Below are 23783 nucleotides of genomic sequence, written 5' to 3'. Positions count from 1 at the left end.
ATTGACTTCATACTCAACCGTGTACACCACTGCGAAGACACCAAGCCCCCCCGACATCCCACAGAAGGCCCTGAAGACTCAGCTGGAGATCTGCACATAAGAAGCTCCTTTCACTTGCCCAAGCAGTCAGAAGTATCAGCTGATTGCCGGTGTGGCGATGGGCAGCCCCCTTGGAGTCCAGTTCACTAATTTCTACATGGGGACCATTAAATCGAGACTCCTAGCTACTAGCCACCCCTCACTATACTGTCGTTATGTTGACGACATCTTTTGTTCGTATCAAGAACCTTCAGGACCTCATCACTACCTATGAAGTAGCTAACGACAGACGTCTCCCTTTCCTGGGCATACTCATCACTGCACATAACATGGGATTCAAGAACACAGTATTCACCAAGTCCATGAACAGAGGACTCCACCTGAATGGAGATGGTGAGTGCCCAAGATGTTACCTGTGCTCCACCATCAATGCCTATGTCAGGAGAGCTAACACTGTTCCACCTGGAAAGACCCCACCAGGAACTAGATCGAGTGACTAAGTCCTCGTTAACAACGGCTACACTAACACCGAGGTATCCGACATAACAAAGAGACACATGGACAAATGGTATACTCACCAAGACATCACTACACCCACAACTGGCGAACACATCAAAATATACTACAGAAACATGTCTACAGACTACAAGGCTGATGAGATATCATCAAGGACATTGTACAATATACAGAAATTTATGCCCTATGAACCCAGAACAACACATTTCTCTCATCACCTACTACAAATCAAAGAAAATAGTCCACATTCTCCTTTGTAACTGACCCACCGTGACCAAGCCGCCCCTTCAGGAGGACCATGTCATTTACCAGCATAACTGCAACAGTGAGGAGTGTGGAACTCACTCACACATTGGAATGACATGGACCAGACTATTAGGACTCCTCACCTGCCACCTACAGAATGGAGCCATTAAGTACTACTATGCCACCCTATACAACTCCCACCTGACACAACAAGACCTGGATGAGAACACCACAATAATTGATAGAGAACAGGACCCTCACCATCTCTTGTGTCTAGAGGCAATCAACATTATCACAAAACATCCATCCATCCATCCATCATCCAATCCTACGTTGCCCCATGAGGAGCTAGGAGCCCAGGGCTAGGCAGTTGGTCCCGACATTTAAGATGAGAGTGACCAGCCTCACTCATCCCTGGGTGGCATTATGTGAGCAATAAACTCCAACCATCCCTTGGACATAAACCTTCACCAGCTCAATCTGGTTGGAGCGCAATAATTACCCACTAAACCACCAGGTGCCAAAATTTGGTTATATGTTACCACCCAGCATAGTAAATGGTTTCCTGGTGTACAGGAAATCATTTGGGTTGTCACTCAGTGAAGAGTCACCCACATGCAGAAGGAAGAGGAAAGAATGAAGGAAAGAAAGACATAAGAGAGAGTGTAAAGTTACCCGTGGGCAGAAGGACAAGGAGAGAAAGAAGGAAAGGAAGACAGAAGAGGATTGAAGGAAAGAAGGATGGAGGAGAGGAAAGAGCAGACACCTGAGAGCAGCACTACATCGAGTGAGTGGATGGTGAGCGCCCCCACCTACCACAAATCACAAAACAACCTACAATAAACACACAAGTCGATGATTTCCAAATCCTACTGTCATCATAACGCCACTTATGCTTAGCCAACGAAGCAGCCAATGAGCGATCAGCTTTGCTGATTAGCTCCGCCCACCTGTCTCCACCCGATTCACCTGAATCGTAGATAAGCAGCCACCCAAGACAGAACCATCAGATCCAGCCTGAAGATGGAACATGATATTTCCGAAAAGTAGCTGCCCTTTGGAGAATGCCTGAAGAAACTCCGAGAAAACCATTGAAAAATCATACAGCAAACAGAAACCGTACATAAGAAAATCAATACTGAAGAATATGCCATAGCTTTCAACCTCTTATGCCTCCAAGAAAATATCCTGCATGGCCACACCTATATATATATATATATATATATATATATATATATTGTTTTCGTTTTCGTAGGCTCCAACATGCTTGCATACGTTGGCCTTGGTCTCCAAATAGCGGCTCTCCATGTTGAGCGATCTATTGCGGCCTCACTGTTCAGTCCCTTAACCCTGAGGTCACACTTAATGATGTCGTCCCACATCTTTCTTGGTCTAGCCCTCACAATCCCACCCCCAATATCACTTCTCACCTTCTGCACCGCATTATCATCCCCAATCCTCTCCACATGCCCAAACCATCTCAATCTACCTCTCCTCATCACAATACCAATACACTCCAGTTCCATCCTACCTCTCAACTCTCCCATTGTAAACCCAGCCCCCCCAGGCCTTGCACGCAGGGACACACTGCATATCCACCTAATCATTGTCACTTCTGTACATCTGAGCCTGCGAATATCCTCCACCTTTACTGCCCAGGTTTCACTACCATACAGCATTACACTCCTAACACAGGCTGCATACAAAGACCCCTTAGGCTTAGCATGTAGGGAGAGTCCTCTCAATGTCGGGAGAGGCAACAGCTCCCTGAACTTCTTCCAACCACTTCTCACCCTAGCAACAGAGGTAGCTCCAGCCCCGCCTCCAGCACACAGCATGTTTCCCAAATAACAAAACTCTTCCACATACTCAAGAGACTCACCAGCAAGTTCAATCCTTTCATGCCTGACAATCTCCACCTGCTCTCCTCAACACGCCGCACACATAAAATCAGCATTATCTCGCAGTCTACCTCTGATACCACTACATCTCTTGTGCACCCATTTATCACAAACACTACACAAGATGGAAATACTTCCCACGCCCTTGCGGCAAACTGCACATGGCCACTCTCCCTCGTCTTTGACAATACTGTCACCAACCCTAGATATCATCACTTTTGTTTTATCTGCATTTACCCTTAAACCCTTATGCCCCATACCGTCTCTCCACTTCCTAAATCTTTCCTCCATCTCCTTTTCGTTATCTGCAATCAACACCAAATCATCAGCATACAACATCTCCCACGGGAATCCATTTCTGAAGTCATGTGAGAGGGCTTCAAGTACCATGATAAACAACATGGAACTCAAAACTGACCCCTGATGCACACCAATGTTCATGGAAAACTCATCACTCAAATCTCCATTCACTCTTACCTGGGTGCGAGCACCCACATACATGGCCATAACCACCCTAACCAGCCACTCCTCCAATCCAAGCTTTCTCGTTGCCCACTTCACCACCTCTCTAGGGACTCTGTCAAAGGTCTTTTCCAAATCAACAAAAACAAAATACAGATCCCTTTTCTTCCCAATATATTTTTCCTGAAGCTGTTGAACAATGAATATGGCATCAGTGGTCCCCCTGCCCGGCATAAACCCAAACTGCATCTCATCAATATTCACTCTTTCTCTAATCATACCTTCTAGAACTCTCTCCATTACCTTCACTATCTGGTCTTAGAGCTTTATACCTCTATAATTTCCTCTTTCCAGGGCATCACCCTTCCCTTTATACACATTTACAATTACACTCTTCAACCAATCATCTGGGACAACACACTCATATATAATCATATTTATCAGGTCAGTGACTAACCTCACCCCTATATCTCCCAAGACCTTCAACATTTCAGCAGTCAACCCCGACACACCTGCTGCCTTCCCCACCTGCATCCTGCCTATTGCCTCACTCACAGTAGCAGCGTCAATCAAAGGACAAGGGCCAAACACTGGATCTGCTGGCTCCAAACTTTCCCTGTCCCAGTCAAACTCCTCATTCAACAACTGGTTATAATGCTCTCTCCATGCATCTTTAATATCCCCACTGTTCACCACTACCCTTCCTTCATCATTCTTCACACACTGCTCACCTATAATATCCCGATTATCCCTCTTCATCTGATTTGCCACCTTAAATATCATATTTTTCCTTTCCCCATGACTTAGATTATCAAGTAAAAGTCTCTATGACTCAGACTTCGCCCTGTATACCTCTCTTCTAGCCCTACGCTTGGCAGCCAAGTATTCCTCCTTGTTACCACCATTCTTCCATTCCCCGAAAAGCCTTCTTTTCTCCTTAACTGCAGCTTCTACACCCTCATCTCACCACCAGGTTACTTTATGTCTTGGTGGGCCTCTAGTCCAACCGCATATTACATCAGTAACTCTCAAGAGGTTGTTCTTGAGGGCTCTGTACTGTTCATTAACACCTCTGTCTGATCCTCCTTGTTCAGCCACCACACTCCTCATCTTGCTATAGAAGGCATCCCTTACTACTTGGTTTTCCAGCTTCCATATTTTCCTCCTGGGTACATAAGTCCTCTTTTTCATCACTCGTTCCTTAAGCACCATATCACAAATCAACAGTTTGTGCTGCTGCACACACTCCTCACTTCCTATAACTTTAACATCCCTCACTAACCTCCTATCAGCCCTCCTAACCAGAAAATAATCTATCTGACTGCTATTTCCCCCTGTGTCATATGTAATTAACCTACTTTCCCTTTTCCTAAAATGTGTGCTGCACACAATCATGTTCGTTGCCTCCCCAAACTCAAGTATCCTTTACCCTTCCATATTCCTTATACCATACACACATCCCCCATGTACTCTTCATAACCTTGAGCTGCCTCACCTACATGACCATTTAAGTCCCCTCGCAGAACCACTATCTCATCATCCTGCATACCACCTACTACACACATTAAGTCATCCCAAAATCTATTTTTCTCTACTTCATCCAAGCCCGCCTGTGGAGCATATGCCGATATAATTGCAGTTATCATTCCACCAACCAGAATTTTTACTACCAATATCCTATCATTTACTCTCATAACATTCATAGCATATTCTACCCATTTTTCCGCAACCATCACATCAACATCCCCATATCAATCTGTTCCCCCCTGCCAAAACAACTTATAGTAAAAATCCTTCCAAACAATCTTTCTGGCTGATCCACCCCTGTACCAGACTTTTTGCAAACATGTCAGATCCACCCACCTCCTACTGAATGCCTCAACGACTTCCCCCGCTCTTCACCTCAAACTTCCCACATTCCATGAACCCACCCTCATCCCCCTGGGCGACTTAGTGTCCTCAGGCTTTCTTTTAAACTTATTTTTAGTCATAGTATTAATAAAGGGGGTAGACATACCACAGGCCCCACTCACTGCACAGTCCCAGGTCCAGGCAATGGATCTGGGACCCCTAACCCACCAGCTTACCAGTGACTGGTAGTGGCCTTGGGGCACCCCACCAGGACAGTTGCAGGGACACCCTCCAAGCGCGCCTTGGCACTGCAACTGTCCCGCCGTTATACACCCACTAATATGGTAGCCTCCTGGGGCGCTACTCCCAGGTTTGGGCCCCTCTCTATTGGGCGGAAGCGGCAGCCTGGAAACCGCATGCCCCGTACCCTCTAGCACAGGTTCAAGTCCCATCTCGCTCTGGACCCATGATCTATGCCGGCGGAACCCCCGTCACGCCTCCCCCCAAAAGACTGCCACTGGGTGGGGGGGGGGGCAATGTTTTCTGGCTGCATTCCCTTGCTTGCGCCTACCCCTGTAACGTAGTGGGATACGTTTTTAAGTGTAAAGTGCATGTGGTGTAGTGCATAAGATAGTTAGAGGAAATGTTCAGGAGAGTATGCTGGTCTAATCTCCATGTTACTGTCACACTGAAAAGGTCAGCAAAGGGGGATGGTTAGATAGCTAGTGAAACAGGAGCTCCAGCTCTCCCTATCACCAGCATTCCCATTCCCCTCTGGAGTACCACCCTGTTGGGCCCATGCTACATATATATATATACTGTATATATATGTATATATATATATATATATATATATATATATATATATATATATATATACAGTACAGTAAAACCTTACTATAATGGACTAATCTGGGCCCCAAGCCATTCCAAAAAAAAAAAAAAAGCTAAATTCCGGACTTTTTCCAATATATCAGGCTTTAGTCTGGATTGCACCAACGGTTTATAAACTGTTTTCACTACCATTGCAGTACTGTTTTGTATTATATATTCACTACAATAATCAAATGGTATAATATATGTAATAATACTGTACTGTACACTGATAAACTTGTCTTTTTATTTACCTTATTGTGGTGAACATAGCTGAAGTGGTCAGGCAGTCCGGACTGCTTCTGGCTTTATCGGACTTTTTCCGATTACAAAAGACTTTAGTCTGGTAGCTCCTCGATTCTGATAAAAGCAAATTCCAGTCTACTGAAGTTCATCATATTGAGGTTTTACTGTATAAGTATCAGTGCTCACATAATGCATGATCCTATTGCGTGAAACTCACATAAAATGGGAAGCAAATTTTATGTCCAAATTTTGTCAACGCAAAAATGATACACATTACGCGGGTTGAGGAAGCAGCCCATTTTTTTTTTACACCATACTACGCAGTGACGAGAAACAATGTGGCCAGAGGCCTCAAATTATGGTTCAAACAGTCATAACGCAGCAAACAGGGGTCATAACGCGATGGGAACTGAGACAACATACAGTAGACAGTGATAGTCATAGTGCGGGTTGCATCAGCCTATATAGTATTGCTATCATGTGTCTGCGCAGGGTGTCATCACGGTCCACTGAGCATTCCTACCCCAGTTGAGCCTACCCTCTCCCATTGTTCTAGCTGCACATGTGCGATGTGTGATCTTTGCTCTTTTTTTTTTTGGCCATGGAACCCCACTCTGCCTGCCCCCAGCAAGCCCACAACCTCTTCCATTCATTGCAAGGAATCCTCTAGTGTTTGTATGTAATGAAGTCTTTATTAGGTAGGTAAATGTACTGGGGAAAAAAAAAAAAGAAAATTGCCCTGAAAGGTGAACTTGGGGCTGGCTTAGGTACCATGAAACCCTTTAACATGTAAACCCGGGATATACATCATCATCTTCAACTGATTATGCCCTCTTTCTTAGCAATCATCACAATATTTTAAACAGCTAAGGTATACTCCATGCAGCCAAAAGGTCAATAACTCAAGACAACCCTTTTAATGCTATGGCTATACTGTACTTGTGATTTAACTCTGTACTGGAGAGGATGCCTTCCTGGGTGGCACCAATATAAATGGCCCCTCAACTTCCTCCCTATCTCCCCAAACGAGGATGGTGGGCTGCAGAATAGCAATTTCAGCCTGCAGTCCACCAGATTCAGGGCCTGGGGTCAGAACAACTCAGTACTGCTAGATAATTTCATTTAACTGAGGAACATATTAATAGCCAAAGGTTTAAAATGCACAATACTCTATCTTTTTCTGCCTAAATATATGCTTAACACTAATACAGTATTTTTAACTCAGATGATGATAATGATTAAGCATGGACAATAAAATGACAATGGTAGTTTTTTGCAAGCATGGATGTACACTGAAATATAGATTTCATTCCAACATGAGTGGCATCAACATTATGTAAGTTTCCCTCACTGAAGAAAAAAATAAATGAAATGCAGGTTCAAAAACTAATTTTCTCCTCTAACAAGAGGTTGTGAATGCATCAATAGGGGAAAAAAAGGCTAAAGTCTTTGCACTTACTGCTGTGTATGAGTCCAGAAAAGGATTTGTCTGAACACAGCCAAAAGATAATGAGGTGTTTTTGACTTTCACCATGCTTGAAACCTGGGAGGTGCATCCTCTATTCAGTATGCGCACAACTGTAACCCAAGAGGCTTGAGAGATTATTGTAATGATTTAGCAGTAGTAGTATAGTATCCTAATCATCACATGAGACAAAGTTAGCCAAGAAGTCCAAACAGAGACCGCATGCATCCCTCAAGGTAGTGGTAAAAGGGCTGCTACGCCTGGGCCGTTTGATGAGTGGAAACAGAGATGTCCCCAAACCTACTGTAACTGATTTGAAAATTACAGCAAAATAAAAACCCAAATCCAGTGAGTGAAGCATATCATCGAGAGGAATAAATTACGGGGCAACATCAGAACCAATGAACTCCACAGAAGTAAAGATAGCAGGTAATCTAGAAACTGATATTTACAAAGTGACCACTGGAAACTGAACAGAGATGATGCCATGAGCCTGGGACAAGCTCAACCGAAGTGGCCTAGTTGGCACATTAAGGTCTGCTCATCCCAACCTGTGCTACTGTCTCAGCCCTAAGATACAGTAGGGCAAGTTTTAAAATATCTGTACTAGGACAGCAAAGTTAAAGAACTTCTCTCAACTTGTGGCTGTGCAGAGACAAATCCATCACTTTCCTGTACGTGCATCTGATGGTAAGTGCAGAAGAAGCTTCCTTTTTAAAGGTGCTGAAAGACCTACTAGGAGCAAAAATTAAGTAACAACGTAAAAGGTAACTTAACCCCCTCGTGCCTGATAAAGCAGAATGACTCAAAATTGTGTTAGGCTGAAAAGTAACAGATGACACACTTTACGTCATTATCAGTGTTGGTCTTATGGGATGCCAATTAGGCAAGTTTGGACAAAAATATTCAACAAAAGTTTTAGCATGAAGTGCATCAATCTTTGAGGCATCAATGGGGAGGGTGTCTATTTCAAGGCCAACTCTCTCAAATAGTCGGCTTTCTCTTGGTTTTCGGTGTGGAGGGGGGGGGGGATGCGCATGCAATTTTTGGTGATTTACTTGAAAACTATTGGTTGTATTGGAATTCCAACAACACCACATGAAAGCTCATGAAACTCTGCATCTAGACATGCTTAACTCTTGTATGATGTGGGAAAAATTTTGCACTAGAGTACTAGGAAGTTATTTTCACTACTGAACAACATTATTCTCACTGCATTTTGGTACTTTCACTCATCAGTTTTGTGTGTTTTTAGTTTATCATGTAGTATAAACATCAGCGAAATGATGGTATACAATTTATATCAATATAACCAATATCTGTGGCAAATCCAGTGGAATGTTTTCCTTTGTGGGTGGGTTCAGGCTGCCGTTGCAGCATTTTCTCTGATCATGTCCCACAAACTTAAAGAAAACTTACGGTGCACGAGGGGGTCAAGTGCTCAAGAAAATGATAATTATGGCACATAATACTGAATTCTAAAACATTCATAACTTTACCAAATACCAGTCACAGAACTCTCAAAAAGATTAAGGTTCACTACATAATGCATCAGAGCAGCATCCAACCATGCCTGTCACATGGAGAGTTGATTAAACCTTCAATGTTTAACTACAGTATCTCAACAGACACTGAGTAAATATTCTCATTAACCCCTTCACTTGTGATGTATTTTTCAATTTTATCAGACTATCACCACACACCATTATTTGGTATTTGTGAGACCTCCCAAACTGAAATGGTTAATGAAGGCTGTATCTAACCTCCTCCAGTTTGGAAAGTGTTTCCTATGCTCAATAAAACTGGCTGTAAGTAACAAGCAAAATATACAAAAATTATTGAAGTGAAGGGGTAAACTGAAAGAGTTAACATACACCCTTAGAGTACTGTATTATTAAATCAAACATAAGGTAAAGGGTATCCATTGTCAACTGATGAAACCACCATTACAACACTGCAAACAGTTACATCAAAAAAATCCAAAAAACATAAATTTATATCACAACCAATACAGCCAAAATACTCCATCAGTTGTATAGAATGCAGCTACAATCACACATTTCTGTTTCAGTCATGAGGCCACGGCCTTATTGCTCTATACTTCAATAATCAAACATAATTTTTTACTGATAAAAGCAGCCTTGGTGATAAGACTATTATGATGCTCAAGATGCATGATCAATACATTTCTTCAGCAAGATTGTGCATCTAATACTCAAAAGTTCTGAATTACAAACTTTCTAGCATTATGAAATAATTATTCTAAAGCAATAAATCTAATAATGAACATAGAATACCAATGCAAGTACAGTAATAAGGCAAGTAAATACTTAGTTGACATCTACAATTAGCTGGAAATATTCATGCACTTTAACCACTATACAAAAAACAATCAAGACTGTTACTGATTGAACAGTACAATCAAAATGACTATAATATGCAAAATGATGGTCTCACTGAAAAACACTATCATTCCAGAATTTTTCCAATACCACTTTTGATTCTCACCTAAAGACAAGCAAAGAAAGAAAGACGGGGAAGAGAAAGAGGATGGTTACTATCAGTGTTACATTTCTTGAGCCTGTAATCTTTCGTTGATATCTAAATTCTAGGTTGGGTCAATGTTCTCAAAAGAGCTCCATAATGACTCACCCTGCCTAACACGATCTTTTCAGCTTTAATTTAGATAAAAGAACCAATAACTGGAATGGGCAATAAATGGTATGTACTATATCCAGTAAGTGACACCAACTTCCAAAAATGCATGACATACTTGGCTAGATATGCAATACAAGCAAATTATGAGTTATAATATACATTGCCAGAATAAGGAAACTTTATTCATCTGGATTTGTATGCTGTGATAATTACAGCGTTATGGATCCGATATTCTATGCTTAGCAAAAGAAGAGCCTTGATTTTTTTTTTCCATTTTTTTATAATGTAAGAATACACAATAGTGGTGCAAGCACTGAATATGCAATTGTACAGTACATATCACTGTATGTATGTGCACTTTTGGATTATGAATTTAAGTAGTAAGTCTGTTTTTCAGAAACCTTGATCTGTCAGTAAACACAGTGTTAGTTCAACTGCATTTGCACAAGAGGCCAATGAACCAACACTTTATGTCATGCAGTCTTTCAAAGACTGAACAAATTTACCTTCCTTTATACAATGCAAATCACGATCTCATATATACAGTAGTACTACTGAAATATATGCAAGGAAGTTAATAAACATACATGTACAAATACCAGATTCCTCCCCAAAATGTGACCTGGACACTTGTAGAGTACTAAATGAACTGTAGAAACTCTAAATGAATGCTTACTTTAAAAGTCGCTGTATATAAGGAATCATGCATCCATGAATTTGCAAACTGTGAAAGCTGGCCACAAGAAGGGTTAAGGTGAGGATAGCCTTCTCACCTGCAAAACCAGCTACTGAATTGCCATCACAAAGAACTCACCTTAATTTTCTTGAGGTCATCTTCAGAGGGCTGCTCAAACTCGTCCTGGTAATAGACTAGTGTGTTGATCAGTTCCTCCTGCTCTCGGGTCAGTGGCTTTACGTTCATTCTTGATGTCACTGGCAGCTGTGTGGGAGTAAGGCAGGTCAAATAAGTCCAAAGCTGGGGCACAGCTAGCAAACTCAGTCACATGTCAGGTGGATAAGTTCAGTCAGGAAGCATGATTGTGCCAACTCTGATAAGATTAGTTTGATATTACAGTGGAGAAATTGAGTGGTGTTGAGACAGGGAAACAGAATCCATCCTTTTAACTTTATGGGCCTAGGAGGGAAAGGAACTTAAAACTTGACATAGTGTTCATACTGCATTTTGCATGTCATATTATTATCATTTTCTTTCCATAACATCATACAGTTTCGTTAATGTATTATAAAAATTATAGTATAGTAAGGTATCTGGATACAACATGTAACTTAAGAGGGCAATATGGGAGAAAAAAATAAAAATAAAATGCAGGATGGTGGCCTAGACTGGAGTGAGGGACACTACTTGAAAAATTCAGCAATGTACACTATAGATGCACGTGTGCTGAGGGAGGGAGGGGGGTTAGGGGGTTAGGGAGGCACAATGGGAAAACATGTTCAAACACACTGGTCCACAACAGCAGTTAATCATCTACATGCAGTCTGTGTTTCTACTAAGTGTGCCTTTTCTCTGGTTTTGTGTCATAAAAATAATATTGTTCAAGCATCAGGTGAATACTGAACTTTTGTTCTTTTTAGTTATTTTGCTCTTATTACTGGAATCAATGCCTTATTCAAGTCAGTGTCAGCCCAATGAGGAAAAACAAAAACATTAGCAGTGTGCTACTGAAATACAGTAGAGTATATCAATTTCCTTAAATGCCCTTGCTACACTTTAGGCAGAGTACAGTACTGTACCAGAATCCTACAGTAGTCTGTCTCAAAAAGCTCTGGCGTTCATTCAACATAATAAAACTACTCTACAGTCAATCGTATTTTATATATACAGTTATATATATATATATATCTATCTATCTATTGCCAGACGCCTCAATCCCGTTTGGGGTGGCCACAAACAAATCGCCTCCAAGTCGCCCTGTCCCCCGCCATTTCACTGCCCTGCTCCCAACTCACACCCCCCTCTCTCATATACCTCTCCACCCCATCCCTCCATCTCATCCTTGGCCTCCCCCTCCCTCTTCCCCCCTCCACCTCACTCATATACACTCTCTTCGTCAGTCTTTCACCCTCCATCCTCTCCACATGTCCAAACCACCTCAGTGTGTTCCTCATAACGCTTCCTATCACAGCCACATCCACACCACAATGCTCCTTTATATCCTCATTCGTCAGCCTGTCTCATATATATATATATATATATATATATATATATATATATATGGTAGGTGGGGGCGCTCATCATCCACTCACTTGATGTAGTGCTGCTGTCGGGTGTCTGCCCTTTCCTCTCCTCCATCCTTCTTTCCTTCCATCTTCTTCTGTCTTCCTTTCCTTCATTCTTTCCTCATCCTTCTGCCTACGGGTGACTACACTCCCTCTTCTGTCTTTCTTTCCTGCATTCTTTCCTCTTCCTTCTGCCTGTGGGTGACCCTACACTGAGTGACAAGCCAAATGGTTTCCTGTACACCAGGAAACCATTTACAATGCTGGGTGGTAACCATATAACCATATTTTGGCGCCTGGTGGGTTTAGTGGATAATTATTGCACTCCATTCAGATTGAGCCAGTGAAGGTTTATATCCAAGGGGTGGTTGGGGTTGATTGCTCATGTATTGCCACTCAGGGTGGTAACCATATAACCATATTTTGGCGCCTGGTGGGTTTAGTGGATAATTATTGCACTCCATTCAGATTGAGCCAGTGAAGGTTTATATCCAAGGGATGGTTGGGGTTGATTGCTCATGTATTGCCACTCAGGGATGAATGAGGCTGGTCACTCTCATCTTAAATGTCAAGACCAACTGCCTAGCCCCGGGCTCCTATGCTCCTCATGGGGGAATGTAGGATTGGATGATGGATGGGTGGAGATATATATATATATATATATATAATACACACACACATATACTGTGTAGCACCCGTCTAGCGGCAAACTCTCATCCCTTTTCTGTCCAACTCTCTAATGCAAGAGTTAACCGTTACTCCCAGTCCTTCATTTATGCAACAGTTCAGCTCTGGAACTGTCTCCCTCTGTCTGTATTTCCTGCTCCCTATGCTCTCCAGTCTTTCAAACACAGTGTGTCCAGGGATCTCAAAAAGAATGGATCTTGAATTTGGCTCTCTCTTGTATTTTGTTTTTCTCTTGGATGGAACTCTTATTGCGGGCTCATGGACTTTGGTTCCTTCTTCCTCGCATAAAAAAAAATACTGTATATATATATATATATATATACTGTATATATATATATATATATATATATATATATATATATACTATATATACTGTATATGTATATGCAGTATTTATTTACACACACACACACACACACACACACACACACACACACACACACACACACACAGGTATACCACCAATTTTCTGGCACTGGATGGTTCAGTACCACTTTTATTTTGGACAAATTATGAGAGGGGACTTGAAATGCCCGCACCCCCCAAGATTAGTTTACCGGGTGGCCACAGAAGGCATTGAGTGTAATGTGTGCTCACTCCATGTCTCTGTGGTAATCTCTGTAATTTGTCTCATTTGTGATATATTTTACTTACATTTAACCCTAGCTATGGCCTCAAAGATTTATGCAAATGTGGTGCCAAGCGTAAACACTCTTCTACTTCAGTACAGTCAAACCTCCTTGATTGTGGTTGGTTGGTCTGCCAAACTACTATGAAGAAATCCCTCAATGACAAAATACAGCAATAAGTGGGAATAAATGTATCTGGTTCAGGGCTCACAAGTTTACTCTCACTTTTTTGTGTTATACCCAAATAATATACCCTTAAAAGACTCGAGGGACCAGAGCACCAATATTTATCTACTACTCTCGATAGTGAACCATACGACCCTTTTCTCTCATATTTCTCCTAACTTTGTGGGCCAGCATTATCATGAATGTATTTGTCTGTGAATACAAAATTCTTACTATTAACCATTCCTGACAATCAGTATCTGTTCTTGTGAATAAGACACTTCTCATGACATTTCTCATTCTTTTAGTTAAGCTTGCCCTGAAATACCATATCACCACTTCAGTTTATTCTGAATTACCTTTCCACAGTCAAATCAAATGCTTATTTCCATCACTGTATCTACTGAGACACTTTATATGTGAGTGTGGAGTGCATAAAGCATCAATACAATTTGGTGTTGTTTCCAAGTGGAATCCAGTCGCCATGAGGAATGCTGCTACCATAGAAACCGATATGTAGGTACCCAGTAACCTACAGCTATGGCAGCCCATATCTTCACATATACTGTATTTTCACTCAACCACCTGGCCGTAATGGTGCATTAACAGCTTTCCAGGAATATCTAACACTTTAAGACATAGTTATTATGCTAAAAACAAAGACAGCAAAGCATACTATAGCAGAATTGTTGAAAAAACTGGACAATGGTAAAGTTGTGCAGCACAATGGTAAAGTTGTGCAACACATATGGTAAAGGTTCGTCAACTATTCATGATGTAAGGATGCGATGGGGAAAAAAGTATTAAAATTTAATGCTGACAGTGATAGGAAGTAGCAAATGAACATTAGAAAACCTATGAAAGTTGGATAAAGTACTGAGCTTGGTCAAGTGATAATGGAACAGTTTCGACTGCATCAGAGGATGGAGAGGACTTGTCAGATACAGTAGCACGATAATTAATTCAGGCTCAGCTGATCCATAAAGAACTTAAATTAGAACGTGACTATGATTACAGAGAAGGATAGTGAGTCAGAGGTGAATGGCTGAATAATTATACATGACTTCTGTTGGTCCCTGCTGAATTATTATGAGACGTATGTGCCCTCCATTAGTTCAGCATAACAGTTAATCGGTGAAGACTCGGGAACCAAGAGTGCCGGAAAATCAGTGTTGTACCTGTATGTTCTATATATATATATATATATATATACATATACATATCTATGTACAGTAAAATCTCACTATAACGGACTAACTGGGGCCCAAGCCATTCCGAAAAAAATGAAATTCTGATAAAAGCGACATCCAGAATTCCCTCTCCTAGCCCAGACTTTTTCTGATATATCAGACATTAGTCCGGATTGCACAAACGGTTTTTAAACTGTTTTCACTACCACGGCAGTACAGAACTGTATTATATATTCACTTCAAAACTCAAATGGTACAGTACAATATATATAATAATACTGTACAGTACACTGATAAACATGTCTTTTATTTATCTTATTGTGGTGAACATAGCTGAAGTGGTGAAGCAGTCTGGACTGCTTCTAGCTTTACTGGACTTTTCATGATATATAAGAATTTAATCTGGTAGCTCCTCGATTCCAATAAAAGTGAATTCTGGTCTATTGAAGCCTGTTATATCGAGGTTTTACTGTGAGTGTATATCTATCTATCTGTCTACCTATCTATCTATCACTCTCTCTCTCTATCTATCTATATGTATATATACTGTATATATAAATACAGTAAAAGCTTGATTAACCAGCATCCGATGCATCGGCACATCCGTATAACCGAAACGCAAATTCGATCCGGCATGGGGTCGAAAATATTCCAGATACCAGTCGTCTCCCTATAATTCTTGGGTAGTACTGTACAGTACAGGATAAAACAGTGTATGTAGCTAAGTATTCAAAATTATTTTGCCCTGTAACATATGCAAAAGTTTTCTTTAAATAATGTTTGGTAATGTTTGCTGGTTTGTGTTCAGTCCTGTACGATTTCTCTTGCTGTCTTTTTGTGTGTATTGTAGTGTACACTCACGATCACTAATTTCTGCTCAGGGGTTCCCCCTTCGTACCCCCATATACCCAGGGAAGACAGGAGGGGAGGACAAAACGAGCTCTGCCCGCCTCTACCCCAGCTCCCAACCCTCCGCCCCCCACTCAGCATTCTTAACTGGCAGTTACATCTCGAGCTTACCTCATACTTTACACTCATAGTCACATTACTAATACACAAACATAAAACACTAGGATATGTAAAAAGTATATAATATGACTATGAACATGCTGCAGCAAGAAATTAATGCAATATAACGTTGACAATAAAACAAAAACGTTAACAATGGCCATCCCAGGCCTCATGCGTTGGGAGTTTGCATGCAACCGTATCTGTGTGTGTGTGTGTGTGTGTGTGTGTGTGTGTGTGTGTGTGTGTGTGTGTGTGTGTGTGTGTGTGTGTGTGTGTGTGTGCTTGCATACAACAGAGTTGCCAGGTTGGCGGATTTTCCGCCAAATTGGGCGGTATTAAATTGAGGCTGGTGGTTAAAATTTAACATTGGCGGTTGGGCGGTTTTTTGGGCGAGTTAATATCTTAACTGGCGGGTTTTCGGCGGCTTCAGCTTGAGAGGGTATTTGCTGAATTAACCTTACTGTAACTCTCGTCTCTTAGCAAAAACAAGGGTGACCGGAGAGATCAAGATTGAGGGCAGGTGGTGGTGGGTGGAACTGACGAAACCATTAGCACCCGGCCCAGCCCTCCCTCGGGATATGACTCCCCTAATCCACACTCAAACACAGGTCACGGGACCTGGCGGCCATGTATGCCGTGGTGGTAAAATAAGAGAGGCAGCATTTCAAAATTAGTCAGGGAGCAGGGAAGGGAGGTTTGCTGGATAGTGGAACTGGGAAGACAAAGGGTAAATATGCAAAATATAACAGAAAATACAATAAAAGCTGTGAAAAAGAAAATGGATTGTGATAATGGATTGTCTGTCACAGGTGATGAAACAAGTTCATTTTGCATATTTAATATATGACTAATGTGAGGCTAATGTATGAAGATTAGTATAAGATATAACTATTTTTCACGTCATTTGTTGCTCGCCTGTAAACTTAATATTATTAGTCTGTAATTACTGACAATGCGGTTTTTGGGTGGGTGAAAAGGCTGACATTTTGGCGGGCTTGGGCGGGTTTGGGAGAGGAACTCTGCGGGTTGGCAGTTTCTGACCTGGCAACCCTGGCGTACAAACCAGTGCACCCAACACAGGAGGCCTGAGGTGGCCATTGTTAACGTTTTTGTTTTACTGTCAATGTCATAATGCATTAATTTCTTGCTGCAACATGTTGATAGTTATATTCTTTTAACATATCCTAATGTTCTTTGTTTGTATTAGTAGTGGGACCAAGAGTGTTAAGCATGAAATCAGCTTGAGATGTAACTGCTAGTTACGAATGACGGGTGGGGTGGTGGGTTGGGTTGGGGTATGGGGGACGGTCAGGAGCTGGGATAGTGGCGGGTGGAGCTCGTTTCGTCCCCCCCCCCTCCCCTCTTCCCTGGGTATTCTGAGGTAGGAAGGAGGCACCCCTGGGCAGATATTAGTGAGTGTGAGTGTACCTGTACTGTATCTTATCTCTACTGTATCTAATACTGAATAATGTACTTTATGAAATAAAGTCCCAAGTTTGGTACTATTTCATTTGTTTGACCTTCCAGAAAATTTCTAAGAGTAACATTCGATTATCCAGAAAATTCCATATCCAGAATGGAAGAATCCCCGTGCATTCCGGTTAATTGAGTTTTTACTGTATGTACTTTCATTCTTTCCACTTCCTTCAGCCTGTGAGTGACTCTACACTGAGTGACAAGTCAAATGGTTTCCTGTGCACCAGGAAACCATTTACTACACTGGGTGGTAACCATATAACCAAATTTTGGCACCTGGTGGTTTAGTGGGTAATTACTGCACTCCAATCGGATTGAACCAGTAAACGTTTATATCCAAGGAGTGGTTGGGGTTGATTGCTCATGTAATGCATTGCCACTCAGGGATGAGTGAGGCTGGTCACTCTCATCTTAAATGTCAGGACCAACTGCCTAGCCCCGGGCTCCTACGATCCTCATGGGGCAATGTAGGACTGGATGATGGATGGATGGATGGACGTATATATACTGTGTATATATATATATATATATATATATATATATATATATATATATATATATACATAAAACCACTGTATTATCGAAGTAATCCTAATTTCCAATTTCTTTCTAAAACAAAGTAAACTTTTAAGTAAATATTAACGGACTTGCATGAAAAGCTTCATAAGCATGAAATACTTCACAATATATGCACTGTGTGTGTGCTGACATTTATACAGACCTTATGATAATATATTATCAGTTACTAATAATATCAAGACCCGGTGATAAGGTAACTCTTCAAGGCAATGGTACAGTACACTTGATTACCAAGCAACCATCACAGCATTAGAGAAAAGTCAGCAAAAGGAAATGATATAGCATTAAGAAGAAAGCTTATTACTTTTTCTGATAACAATAAATAAAACAGGAGACATTATTCAGCATCAACAGATGTCCGTAGTGCTGTCATCTTAATGTACAGTAACAGGAATGAAAGGCAGAGTGCATGAGAAAACAATGAATTCTAATATAAGTCTGATGATTCTGACCAGTCAAAAATGATTAATGTCATTATATATTATCTCCCTAAATAAATGCCATTCACTTAAACAACCTACTGCTGATGCATGGTTGAAGTCGGTAAGCAGGTTGCTAAACATAATACTCTACTGTAAAACCTCAATTATTTGGATTTTCAGCAACATTATCAAAACAAAATACAGTACTCTGGTCTCAAGAAGTGTACATACTGAACACTGACTAGTGACAATCTGTTACTGATCATAAGATTGTAAGGCAATTATTTTTCAGTAGGGGGTTTGACTGTTTTCATATTTTAACAGTCATTCCCTGAGGGGATGGGGGAGCCACACACACTGATTTAACTAGGGTGGAGCCAATTAGTTCAAATTTTTTATTGTATAAAGACTCCCCTATGAATTACAGTAAAAATTACATGCAGTACTGCAGTATAAATAAATGAGGTTTTACCTGCACTACCAAGCTGAAAGAATAATTAGATTTAAGTATCCCATATATACAACATTAAAATGGAACATTACAGTGAACACAATACAATCAACATAAAACCTGAATATTCTAGTCTGACATAACCAGTATATAAACAGTATGTGAGTGATACTAGAATCACTCGTAATTGTTCATCCTAAGGAAATGGGAGACTGCATTATAAAAAAAATAAATAAATAAATAAATAAGGTAAGCTGCACTGCGTTGTACTGTACTGTACTGTACTGTGAAGGAATTTTAAAAGCACTGCATTATGCAGCTGAAAACTTGTTCTTACAACATCGAGACAATTGAAAAATTTTCCTGTGGAAGCAATCACATTACTGTACTAAATTTCAGAGATACATGTAGGCTACATAATTTTTAAATTCTGACTAAAAATTACATTCCAAATGGACAAAAATAATTTTGATATCAGGGCCAGATTTTACTTACAGGACATTGACCGATGCTACTGCTTCCAACATGACTTTTGAACTGCAAAGCACATGCAGTTGATGGCCCTTTGGGTTTACACTGAAATAAAGCAATTTTGTAAATGATGCCTTCATGGCCAGGAGCACAACAATAATAAAAATATCAATGTTATACAGTCTATTAACGATGATTTGGGTACATTTTTTACAATGTTCAACATGTGGTGTGGAATGGTATGAACTGAAAACATGAGAGAAGCAAATGTACAGTAGCTACTGTTCAATGAGCTGCAGTATTACTGTATATTTTACCTTATATATATATATATATATATATATATATATATATATATATATATATATATATATGTAATGAACTGACGAAACATTGTTGCAATAAGAAAAGTAACATCTAAGCTCACAAGACCACAAAAAGCCAGGACTGGAACACCTATACAAGCAGACTCAAAGAATGCCAACTCCATCAGACCATGAAAAATAATGCATGTAGTGCACTGTGAAGAAATTAAAGAGTTATGACCTTGAGAGTTACTCTGATCACCCTTTTTTGTGTGCGTGAAGTCATTTCTCAGGCTGCTTTTCAAAGACTCCAGGACCTGTACTGATATACACTGCTTCCTTATCACTCAAGTTCTGTACTGTAGTAAACCTTTGTCCTCATATCTCACTCTGATTACTGACAGTTTACAGAAAATAAAGCCTTTCTTGGTGGGATTTCACAGTGCCTTAGGTTCTCTGTGTAATACCAGTAATTCAAAATACACTAATGATAGGTAGTCACCCTTTTAACACTACTTTCTCTGAGTTTTCTCCTGAAATAAAAATACGTTATCTGAATTTGCTTAGAGCTGTGTTAGAAAAATAATATGCTGTTAACTTATGAAACAGGTAACGAGCAGCAAATATGCAATAAATTATCTAAACACTGAATATACTACAATAAAATTGGTCAAAACGGATTCAAATTCCTTTATGAAGGGGGTATCAAAAGCATCATATGCATATAGTACATGTGTATTTCACAGTGCAATATGTATTCTAAACTAGGGTTTAGATGGTTTTGAACGCTGCACTTGCATTACCAGTAGTTTTGAGGAAGGTTAAAGCTATCGCTCTGTACATACAATTACTGGGATTGGGGAAAATAAATGTGTGCAGTGCCGTATACTGACTATGTAAATTGGCATAATTACAGTTTGTCTCTCTGATAATAGGGAAAAACACAAAAGCAGATATTTTTACAATTCCTTGTTAAAAATGGAACAGTCAACAGTTTTCCTGTAGCAGGCTTAATAAAGTTTTGACATAACTAACCATACAATTTTGGGAAAAAAGCTGTGTGCACTGCTTTGTTCGGGACAATTTAAAATTACCATAATCTATTTGCAAAACAAACGTGATGGTTCACTTACATTATCATCTGGGAGGTCACTGTTTATGTGGTGTATTCAATCCATGATTCTCAAAATGTGCCCAGAAAGATATTAAAATATTTTTTTGCTATTACACTGGAAGCAAGAACACTACACTGAAGAGTGATAGTTCCACTCTGCATTACCAGTCTGCCATCTATAATAAAACCAATCACAATTAGTTTACTAAAACTTGTTGAATTCAGATAAACTAGCAGTTACATAAACCTTGCTAATTGCTTCACATTTTCAAATATGACACTGAATTCTGATAACTAATTAAATAACCAGTTGCATCTGCATACAAAGTACAGTATTGTACGGGTGCATCAACCTGTCCTGGTATTGCATCTTGAGTTCAAAGAATGAGAGCATTTTCAAGCTATGGATAAAACTGAGAATTCATATAAAAGAATATGTATTTCTCTTCCAGTAATCTTGTCCTTTAGCAGTACAGACTATGGGTATAAGGATGAAGTTGAGGATGAAATCAAGGTTCACATTATAAGTGGCTTTGGATATTTCACAGCAACTTTTCCTTAGCAATTTATTTTGCACAATGCACCTTAGTGTCCTTTTTTGTATGCCATGGTTGCACAGTACGTAGATATTATGATAACAAACAATACACTGAACAAGAAAAAGTTAACAAGTAATAAGAAAAAATAACTTGCGCTGAGAAAGAGGAATTATGAAGCCTCCCACCACACCTAGAATATGGTCCTGTGAGCAGAGCTTTAGTCTACAGTTGAGGTTCAAAACCAAGCCGGGCCCTCTAAGTTGAGCAACTAAGGAGAACACAAGAGACATGAAGGTACAATACTGTAAATCCCACACACAGATACCACAGAAAATATTCTGGCCACTGTATGCATCCAAAATCTTTGTGCTTTATACAGTGGTATCAATATGGCTTTATGTTTATCTCCCTTTAGAACAATGAAAGCATAGTACAGTACCAAAATCCTGGACCAACACAGCTACTATAAATGGTAACTAGCAATTTAAAAAAAAATCCTGAAATTTGTGATCTGTAAACAGTTCCGAATAACTCAACTATTATATACATCATTAACATTTGCTATACTCTTACAGTACAGACAGAATGTATCAAAAAAACTCTACACAACACTTAAAAAAAGAAGTAGCTGTTTTGACCAGAATGAAATCTGCCAATGCAGCCAGGTGTTGAGCAAACCCAAGCAGCTCCATGTGTGGGATTTACCTTTGCGTGAGCCACCTCCTGTGTGCCCCAGTGTGTGGGACTCACCGGGCTGATAAGAATAGTCTTGTCATCCTGCACCGGAGAGCCCATATTAGGGTACTCTTTCTTGTCCTTGTCCCGGGCCTTCTTTGCCTCGCGCTTCACTTGGCACTGCGATTCTGGCACCACACCTACAGAACCCAGGAAATATCACTCATCTGATGACTTTTTGTTTTATTTGTGGTACTATCTAATGATTTTACTCTGTTTTGGAAGAGGAATCAGGTTGTAACAGGTTTAATGGAAACTTTCTAACCCCATCAACACAAATATGGTAATCTCTCTGGAGGTTAAAATCATCTCATAGCAACAAGAAAACAGAATTGGGGTTACTGTTCTAAAGAGTACCAGTACATTATAAAGTTTGGTGGAAGATCCTGACAGTGAGAAACCATATGCAACTTTATGCAGTCAAACTAACTATGGGCATTATCATCAATCCCTACAGTGCCTTCACATGTGCATTACAGTAACTTTTAATGTACTATGCTCACTTATGACTTGTGCCCTTCTAAACACTACTATATTCACGATCAGTTAACTTAGACCATGGAAACTAGACTGCATTGTTACATATAAGTTGCATTCACTAAGAGGGTAAAATTAAAGTTTCCATTTGATTAACTGTCTTTAAATACTAGAATAATATTAACACTTTTTCTCAATCTCCAAGTCAAACTTTTCTGACCATATTTCACTTCCAAAGAAGTTTACTTCAAAATTTATAAATGGTCTGTGGTGGTGTAACGATGCAATGAGAGGAGGAAATGGGCATCTAAAATGAAGTACAGGGATACAGTATACAGTATCATGATAATACTGAATAAGAACACACATTACATTGCACAACGTTTGCACTGTGTTTTGAAATTCTATGGTCTTACTCTTAACAGTGTCCTATACAGTACATCAGTCTACACTGTTGGTACCAGCAGCATTTAGGACATGTGGAGGTGTATGATATACACGAAGACTACTGGGCCTTAGAAAAGGGTTGTGAAGCCTATGCCCAAAGTCAGAAAAAAAAAAAAAAAAAAAAAACTACAAGACACTACTGTATAAAGTGTATGAACAAATATTACTTAACCCACTGGGTTAAGAGGATTAAAACACACTGGTTTTATGCCAGCTTATACCAAATGATGATACACCGAAGAAGGCCTCCAACACTTGTAAGACACTAAGGTTAAAGAACACACTCAGCTCAGTCAGAAACACACACACAGGAAGGATGGAGGGGAGGGATTAGGCATAGATAGGCAAAGAAGAGAAATCAGGTATAGAAAAGGGAGAAAACTGGAACAGCAAAGTGAGAAGAGGGAAATGGTACATGAAGGTGAGAAGAGGGAAATGGTACAGGAAAGTAAGAAGAGGGAAATGGTACAGGAAGGTGACACGGTGAAAGGAGGCAACTGGCACTGCAGGCCGTCACTCTGCAATGAACTGGTATGTGATGAATTGCTTAGCTATAGGATGACCAAAAAGTTAGGACCTCTTTTTCA

General features: G+C 40.2%; 1 protein-coding gene across 1 annotated transcript in view; it reads right to left on the bottom strand.

Moving 5' to 3' along the window:
* The window catches only part of LOC145393487 (ecdysone receptor-like), a 747239-nt gene that overhangs the window by 24933 nt on the left and 698523 nt on the right, over nt 1–23783 (bottom strand). Inside the window, exons 5-7 of the mRNA XM_080267607.1 lie at nt 22288–22412; nt 19604–19684; nt 11072–11197 (exon numbers count right to left, since the gene is read on the bottom strand). Coding sequence (XP_080123733.1) covers nt 11072–11197; nt 19604–19684; nt 22288–22412 — 332 coding nt within the window. The remainder of the gene's footprint in view (nt 1–11071; nt 11198–19603; nt 19685–22287; nt 22413–23783) is intronic.

This window comes from Coenobita brevimanus, chromosome 24, assembly GCF_032717465.1.
Source record: "Coenobita brevimanus isolate Jiangsu-jjx chromosome 24, ASM3271746v2, whole genome shotgun sequence".
In the NCBI taxonomy this organism is placed as follows: Eukaryota; Metazoa; Arthropoda; class Malacostraca; order Decapoda; family Coenobitidae; genus Coenobita; species Coenobita brevimanus.
Note: the sequence above shows the minus strand (reverse complement) of the source record. Positions and strands in the feature narration are given on the sequence as shown.